Source organism: Chinchilla lanigera, unplaced genomic scaffold, assembly GCF_000276665.1.
Source record: "Chinchilla lanigera isolate Chin_1 unplaced genomic scaffold, ChiLan1.0 scaffold00157, whole genome shotgun sequence".
NCBI lineage: Eukaryota > Metazoa > Chordata > Mammalia > Rodentia > Chinchillidae > Chinchilla > Chinchilla lanigera.
Genome location: NW_004955558.1, coordinates 1,043,232 through 1,051,500, shown reverse-complemented (window position 1 = coordinate 1,051,500; position 8,269 = coordinate 1,043,232). Strand labels below are relative to the sequence as shown.

Below are 8,269 nucleotides of genomic sequence, written 5' to 3'. Positions count from 1 at the left end.
CGAGGCGGCGGTGCAGCGCAAGGTCACGTTGCTGCCCGCGGTGACATATTGCGCAGGGGCGGCGTCGCGATCCGAGGAGACCGTGATGATCGGAGGGTCGGGGCCGTCTGCGGGGCGAGGGGCCGGGGTCACCTCCAGCCACCGGGGTCCCTCCAGCCACCCGAGAGCCCCGCCCCGCCTGCAGGCGCCCCCCGCACTCACAGAAGACGCTGACGTCCGCCGCGGCCTCTGCCTGGCCGAAGGGGCTGCGCACGCGGCACGTGTACCGCGCGTGGTCGCTGCGCGCGGGGCGCACCAGGCGCAGCTGGTCCCCCTCGGCGCGGATCCGGGGCGACACTACTCCCTCCGAGTCCACGGCCTCCAGGGCGCGGCCATCCCGGCTCCAGCTCAGCTCCCCGCGGCCGGGCCTCCACCCCAGGCAGCGCAGCCGGAGCTCGGCCGCCCCCTCCTCTGTCTCCGGGGCCTGGGGCTGCACCGACAGCTGGGGTAGGGGCTCTGGAGCGGAGAATGGGATCGGGAGCCGGCCCCTAGTCCCCTCTCCTCTACACCAGGGACTTTGGGACCCTGCCGCTGCCTCCTCTTCACCCCCGAAGTTTGGGCCCATCGCTCGGTGCCGCTGAGTCTGTGCTATCAGAGCTCTCTCCTCGTGACGTGGGGGTCCAGTTCCAGCCCTCCCTTCTCAGACCCAGGAGTCCACTTCCAGCCTTCACCCTCACACTCAGGGGTCCGGATGGCCCTCAGCCTTCTCCCTCCAACCCACGGGGTCAGGTCCCTCTGCTAGAGTTCTTCCCACCTCCAGCGTTCCCAGTCCTCTCCTCCCGTCCCCCTCCCATCCCCTCCGTCCCCTCCCATCCCGGAACCCCTTCCTGTTGGGAGAAAGCGTCTATGAGACAGTTTAGAGACCTGCCCAAGGTCTGGAAGCAGCCGGTGCTGTGGTCCACTTACCGTACACGCCCACCATGAACTCCTGAGTTTGACGAGAGAGACCGCCCCGGATGACCTCAACCGTGTAGACTCCCGCGTCATCCAGCTGGGCAGAGGCAAGTTCCAGACCCCCTTGGGCCTGGTCGAAGCGCAGGCGGTCTCGGTGAGCAGGGTCCAGGCTGATCAGGGGAGCCCCTGGCCCCAGGCCGCCAGCTGCCAGCACCTTGGACCCTCGGCGCCAGACCACCAGAGGGGCAGGGGGCCCGCGGCTGGGCACTGGATCTAGGGGCAGCCGGATGGTGGTCCCCACCAGCACAGCAAGGGGACCCCCCACCTGCTGGGGGAAGCTTGCGGCTGGGTAGGTCTCCAAAGAAACTTCTGGATCCCTTGAAGAGTGTTTAAGGTCCAGATCTTCAGGGGGGAGCTTTGACTCTGGGTCCTCAGCAGATACTTTGGTGTCCAGGATTTGAGCAGAGGTGTTTGAAGCTGGTATTTTAACCGAGGTGGAAGGTGCAGGGCCTTTCCCGGGAACTTGAGGATCCAAGATGTCAGAAAATGCTTCAGAATCAGGAATTTCGGAGAATGTGAGCTCTGAGCTCAAATGCTGGCCGTCAGCAGAAACGTTTGGCCAGAGGGACCCAGGCACATCCTTCGAAATCAGGGCCTCAGGAAACCAGTCAGAATCAGGGATTTCAGCAGAGGCCGGCGGCCCTGGGGTCTGATGGCCGGGGGCATTGATGGGGGGGACTTCTGAAGTCCGGCCCATGGAGGAGGAGCTGATGGAGCGCGAGGAGGAGGCAGAGGTGAAAGTGGTTTGCTGAAGTCCAGGAGTGGCAAGGACCCCTACTCAGAAGACAGGAGAGGAGGGGAGGGGAGGGGAGGGAAGGCATTGGCGAGCTGCTGGGAAGGGGGATGGGGGGAGGGGGTTGAGCAGAGAACTTACCCAGGAGCAGGAAGAGCGGCAGAGCCCACAGGGTGTCCATGGTGCTGGCCGCACCCGAGAGGGCACTGGAGAGAGCCGGGACCTGCACCTATCCCTCCGGGCAGGACAAGTCCAACAGGACTGGTGGCTTAGCTTCCTGGGCGGGGAAGGCAGCCAGATCCAGGGGAGGTGCTGGGGTCCCCCAACCCCACCTGGTGGCTGAGCCGCCCACCCCACCCTTCTCATCTTCCCCAGCTGGCCCTGTCTGTGGGAGGCCCAGCCGGATCTGCACTCCCCACCCCCAGGGGAAGATGGGGAGAGTTGAGTCCCAGCTGGAAATGCGGTAGCCAATCTTGGACAAGAGCTAGGAGGATGGGAGCAACTTTTGGGAAGCTGCACCGCTGATGGCTTCCTCCTCCCTGGCCTGTGTCTCCAGTCTGCCCTGTCTGCCTGCAGCCTCAGATGTCTGTGTCCGACCCCGCTGCTCCTCTGCTCCCAACCTCCCATGGCTCCCTACTGTCCCCAGACCCAGTCTCGAGTTGCTGGCTTCCACACAGCCATCTCTCCTGGCCCCCAGAGCTGCGTTTCTGCGACTTCAGACCCTCACAAGCTCCGCATCCCCCTGCATCCCAGCCCTCCGCCTGCTCCTCCCTCTGCAGCTCGCTCAGTCAGCCCACAGGTGCTGGGCGCCTCCCTCCCTCCTCCCTGCCCTCCCCAGCCTTGGTTCCCACTGCCCAGGTTCCAAAAGTCCCGCTAGTCCACCTGAAGCTCCTTCCACATCAGAGCTGACCCTTCCCTCTGCAGTGCCCCCTGGAGGTGTTCCACCTCCTCAGTGGACCCCGCCACTCCTCCTGGCTCCAGCACCTCCCCTAAGGTGCTAATTCCTGGGCCGGCTCTCAGCTCCCTGCCCTCCTGCTGTTTCCTCTCCTGGCCTGTTCCCTCTCACCCACACCCCCCACACACACACACACTCATAACTGGTCCTTCAGGTCTCACCTTATTAAGAACAATAACAATAATTACTGCTTACGTTGTTCCAGGAACCACGCTAAATTCTTCCCGTGCTTTACGGGGCTGAACCCTTTCAAATGCCCTCTGAGCTGGGTGCCTGTCCTCACTTTATAGACCAGCGACTATGGCTCAGAGAGGTCAAGGGACCTGCAGGATGTTGCACAGCCAGAGGGAGAGGCTGGTCGAGGCCCAGGCCGATCAGAAAGCTCTTTCCTTCCGATCTTTCCTACCACATGTGTTGGGCGCAGGGCCTCTGTTCAGCTCTGAGCCACACATAGCCCTTACCATGCTGATGCTGACCATGCTGATAAGAGGAGGTGTTGGAAATATATGATAAATGTGTACTATAATAGTCATGGTGGGAGCTGGGGATTTAGCTCAGCGGCACAGCGCCTGCCTGGCAAGCCAAAGGTCATGAGTTCGATTCCTGGTACCGGAAGAAAAACAAACAAACAAAAAAAGCAAGACAAAAAATAGTCACGGTGCCACTAGTCCCCCTGAAAATCCTCCCCCTCACTTCGAACACACTTAGCCATTATGCTTGCCACTTTCAGGCGCACTTCTGGAAGTGCTCTTTCCTGAGTGTCTTTATGAGGTGTGATCAAAAACACGGTGAGTGCTGCTGCTGTCATCCAACAGATACGCAGGCTCACAAAAACGGTATGGTGTGTCCTCATCTGCCCCCACCTGGCACCAGGCGATTTCTGGCTCTTTGCCAGAATCAAAATAATTGTGAAAGGTGAAACTTTCAAACAGACGCTGGACATCCAGGCAGCCACAACAGCAGAGGAAAATGACACTAAGTAGGACTTCTGGGACTGCTCCAAAAAGCAGCAAGAATCATGGGATGAATGTGTTTGAAATCACAGGGAATGTCTCAAGGGAGATTAACGGCAGTATGTCTTTTACTGTAATATTGTTGCAGGCCAGGGATATAGCTCAGCGGCATAAGCGCCTGCCTGGCAAGCACAAGGTCCTGAGCTCAATTCCCAGTACCACAAAAAAATATAAATAAAATAAATGTTGTTGAACATTGCTTTTTGACCACACCTCATATAAGCCGAATATCTTGTATCAGGTATGGTTCTAGAAATGCTCCATAAATTAATCTCTCAAAACCCACTGGGGTAGCACTGGGCCCTAGTGAAGGCCGGACACTCCTCTCATTAAGAAGGCGAGGGTCTGTGTTCCTTCTCCTTGATCTGAGTAGGCTGTGTGACTGCTAGCCCAAGAGGGTCAGTGGAGGTGACCCTGGGCCACTTCCTGCTTCCGGACTGCTTTACTCCACTTCCTGTGTCGGAGAGCCCTCCCTCTGGACCTCAGCTGCCATGCTGGGGCCTCTCGAGAGCCCAGAGCGAAGAATCATGGCCCCTGACCACTGGCCTGGCTGAGTCCTCCAGAGACCGTGCAGTTTGAGTGAAGAGTCCCCGCCAGCTTTCTGGCCATGGCAGTCCAACCTGTGGCCCCCTTCGAGTCACCGCAACTGACGCTGCATGGGGGGACAAGTTTGTGCCTCCTCTTGTTCAGATTTACAAGCAAAAAGTTAACCCACCAAATGTTGGGGTGGTTTATGCTGCAAAAGTTACCAGGGTTGTAAGAGCACTCAGGAGGCTGAGGCAGGGGGATTGCTGTGAGTTCAAGGCCAACCTAGGTTATACAGTGAGTTCAAGAATAGTCAGAACTACATCAAAAGACCTGTCTCAAAAAAAGAAAGAAAAAAGAAATAAAAAGAAAAAGAGACAACCAGTACATAGTGTCCATCTTTTTTTTTTTTTTTTTTTTGAACTCAGGACATTGGCACTGAGCTATATCCCCAACCCTTGGCTGCTTGAGGGCCTCCTATAGCTAGCTCGGCACTAGTCCAGGTCAGCAGATTTGAACCTGGGGCCTCAGGACCAGAACCTAGGGTAGTACGGTGGACCCAACTCACCCCAGACCTCACAGCTGCTGAAGGTGAGCATGAATATTTGTAACCAGTAAATCCAACTGCAGCGCTGGGATCTTTGCCAGACCTGAGGTTTTGAATGTCTGTTACCAGCTCCTCTGGCTGGATTCCTTCTTGGGCCCCAAGTCTCAGCACGGCCCCGGCACCCAGGACCCAGCACCCCAGGGAGCCTGCTGGTCACCCTGGCCAGGCCAGGTGCTCCACCCACATCCCCACGTGCCTCTGCGCCCAGCCCCCGTCACCCTGCTCCAGGTCTGTCCTCGCCGGCATCTGTGCCCTCAGTACAGTCGGAGGGACCTGACTCACCTGGCTCCCCAAGCTCGCCCGGCACAGGACCGGGCACAAGGGCATTTAAGGAAATGTCTGCCCAGTGAATCAAAGACGGGACCTCCAAGGAATGTGGTAATGCACACGGACGTTAAGAGAGTCCTAGTTTTATTGCTGCGTTTCAGAGCGGGGGCTCAAATCCGCCCGACTTCCTTCAGCTTGGCCACCAGGTCTTCGGTGTTCTCCACCTTGACGCCAGCCGTGCGCTGCGGTGGGTCCTCCACGCTGACCACAGTGAGCTTGGAGCGCATGTCCACACCCAGGTCTCCGGCCTTGATCACCTCGATCTTCTTCTTCTTGGCTTTCTGCGTGCGGGGACCCGGGCTCACAAGGCTGCTGAAGCCCTGCCCAGCCCCCCAAAACCTCCTTCCCGTGGCGCCGCAGTGCAGGACCCTCCCCTGGCCCCCAGAGTGGCCAGGGCATGCGCTCCCTCTCATAGAGCAGCACTTGGTACAGATAATTCCTGCTGGCTGCACTCTGCCCGCAGCCTTTCTTCAGCAAACCCCCTTGGGGAGCCCTGTGCTGGCCCTCAAGGACTAAGAGACCCATCTTTTAGGCAGTCATGACTCAGTGGATAGAACACTTCCCATTGGTTATCCGCCCACTGAATGCTCCTCATTGGCTGAGATGACCCACTGTACCCTCCCTCTGGGCTGAGAAGATACACTCAATGTTTTCTATTGGCTGAAATGACCCACCAAACTCTCCATATGGTCCAAGATGCCCCAGAGTACTCTTCCTGTTGGCCAAGAGACCCCATGCGCCCTTTCTTGTTAGCCAAGATGGCCTTCATCCTAACTTGCCACTGGCAAAAACTACCAAGGGACCGTTCCTTCAAACAGGACCACCGAACGCGTCTCTCTGGCCACGACTGCCCGGTGAACCTGCCCACTGGCCGGAATGGCAAGCAGAACCCCTCTGCTGCCCAGTTAAGTTTTCTATTGGCTCAAACGACCAGCTAAGACCCTCCACTAACCAAGACAATCTCATAGACTCTCAACGCACGCACCCTCTGTTGGCCAAAGTGACCGGGTGACCCCTGCCTGTGATGACATGCGCCTGGCCCTTCCGCCCCGCCATCTGACCATCGCCTCGGCACGGGCAGCAGTGTCCCGCCCAGCCCCAGGCCCACTGTGCTCACCATGATGTTGGGCAAGGTGGCGTAGCGGGGCTCGTTGAGCCTAAGGTCTGCGGTCACCACGGCCGGCAGCTTCAGGCGGAGGGTCTCCAGGCCCCCGTCAATCTCCCGCTCCACCTTCAACTTGTCCCCCTCCAGGGTCACCTGGGAGGCGAACGTGCCCTGGGGAGGGACAGCGCAGGAGGAGAGCGGGCGAGGTTAATTCGGGTCAGGCACAGAGTGGTCCTCGGATGCCCCTGCCAGGCAAAGGCAAGCGAACAGGTGCGCAAGGAAAGGACGGAGGCCTGCAAGATGCAAAAGCGGCGGGCAGCCACGGAAAGGGATCTCAGCCATCTGGGCAGGGGGGCGCCTCCCTTTCCCTGAACAGCCCCTTAGGTCCCCTCCTTAATAAGAGTGGTGAGTGAATGCATAGTGAGAGTTGAGTTCTGTTCTAAGCAACCACATTCCCCAAAATAAGCCCTAACTGGACCCACCTAACCGGAACCAGGTCTACCTGCTCATTACCATGGTGACGGCCAGCATCCAGCAGGTTACACCTCACTATTCCCTTCCTGCGGCTACTCTGTAACGGCAGGTAAGGCAAGGATAGGCTGATTGGGGCTGGCATTTTTTTCTTCCCGATTAGGTCTCATTTTAGGAGAAACACGGAATTGACATGTATGTGTATCGCATCCAGTTGAAACTCTGAGATAAATGCTATTATTCACAGATTTGGGAAACTGAGGCAGCAGGGGTTGGTAACATGCCTCTGAAAGCTGGCTCCTACAAAGGTGCCTCTACTGGGATAATAACAGAACATCCTGAGCTCACCTCGGTCCTTAAACTCTCCCCTGCACCCCTTCTCTGCTCACGGCCCTTTTGCCCCGCAGTCTTGAATCCACAGGTCCTCCCAGGGTAAGGACATGACCCACCATCCCTGCGTCCACAGACCTGTGCCTGCCACTCCCTCATCCCCTGCACAAATCCTTCTGATCACAGTTCGAATGTCACACGACCACAGCCTCATCCAGGTGGCCCTGAGCCCAGCTCCTGGCATACAAATGTAGCGCAGGGAGTGAGCGAAAGCAACAGAGTATCAACAAATGTGCACCAAATGAAGCGATAAAAAAATTGGAAAATAAAAACTGGTACTGGAGATACCTGATCAGCATTGTGGAAATGGTGTCACGGGTGGATCTGCAGGTCAAAATTTACCAAATTGTACACTTTTGAGGTAGGTCAGTAAGTCAGTAATGTTTCCTTTTTTTTTGGTACCAGGAATCCAAGGGTCAGTAACGTTGCAAAAGCTGTTGACAAAGCCCCCATGCAGTGACTGGGAACCTTTTAAGTCTGTTTGCTACAACTCAGGTAGATGAACCCCCTCTTTCAACTGTGAGCTTTCAGTATCTGAATTAGGTATCTTTGATGAAAATTTAGCACTTGAAGCTGGGCATGGTGGTGCATGTCTATAATCCCAGCACTCAGGAGGCTGAGGCAGGAGGATTGCTGCAAGTTCGAGGCCAGCCTGGGCTGCAAAGTGAGCTCAAGGACAGCCTGACCTGCATAGCGAGGCCCTGTCTCAAAAAGACAAAAAAAAAAAGAAAATTTAGCACTTGGATGGAGATGTGCTATAAACACACTCCATTTCAAAGTGTCGGTATAAAAAGAACAAAAGAACATGAGATACCTCAATATTTTTTATATTGGCTACAAGTTAAAATAACAATATTTTACATATAATGGGGTTAAAACATAGTGACAATATTGGACCAGGCATGGTGGAACGTGCCTATAATTCCAACTAGTTGAGAGACTGAGGCAGGAAAATTGTGAATTCAAGGCCAACCTGGGCAACTCTGAAAGACTCTGTTTCAAAAATAAAAAAAAAAAAATAAAAGGGCTAGGGATGCAGCTTAGTAGTAGAGCACGTGTCTAACATTCCCAAAGCCCTAGATTCAATCCCCAATACTGAAAAAGTTAAATTCAGGAAAACCTGTTTATATGTTTCTCTTTACTTTTTTTT

General features: G+C 56.1%; 2 protein-coding genes across 2 annotated transcripts in view; both read right to left on the bottom strand.

The window, feature by feature from the left end:
* The window catches only part of Vsig10l (V-set and immunoglobulin domain containing 10 like), a 9,239-nt gene extending 7,132 nt beyond the window's left edge, over positions 1–2,107 (bottom strand). The window contains exons 1-4 of the mRNA XM_005412745.2: positions 1,868–2,107; positions 946–1,767; positions 202–495; positions 7–107 (exon numbers count right to left, since the gene is read on the bottom strand). Of these exons, the coding sequence (XP_005412802.1) occupies positions 7–107; positions 202–495; positions 946–1,767; positions 1,868–1,907 (1,257 nt within the window). The 5' untranslated portion in view covers positions 1,908–2,107. The remainder of the gene's footprint in view (positions 1–6; positions 108–201; positions 496–945; positions 1,768–1,867) is intronic.
* A 3,093-nt stretch (positions 2,108–5,200) lies between these two features.
* The window catches only part of Etfb (electron-transfer-flavoprotein, beta polypeptide), a 13,558-nt gene continuing 10,489 nt past the window's right edge, over positions 5,201–8,269 (bottom strand). Inside the window, exons 5-6 of the mRNA XM_005412686.2 lie at positions 6,271–6,429; positions 5,201–5,434 (exon numbers count right to left, since the gene is read on the bottom strand). Of these exons, the coding sequence (XP_005412743.1) occupies positions 5,264–5,434; positions 6,271–6,429 (330 nt within the window). The 3' untranslated portion in view covers positions 5,201–5,263. The remainder of the gene's footprint in view (positions 5,435–6,270; positions 6,430–8,269) is intronic.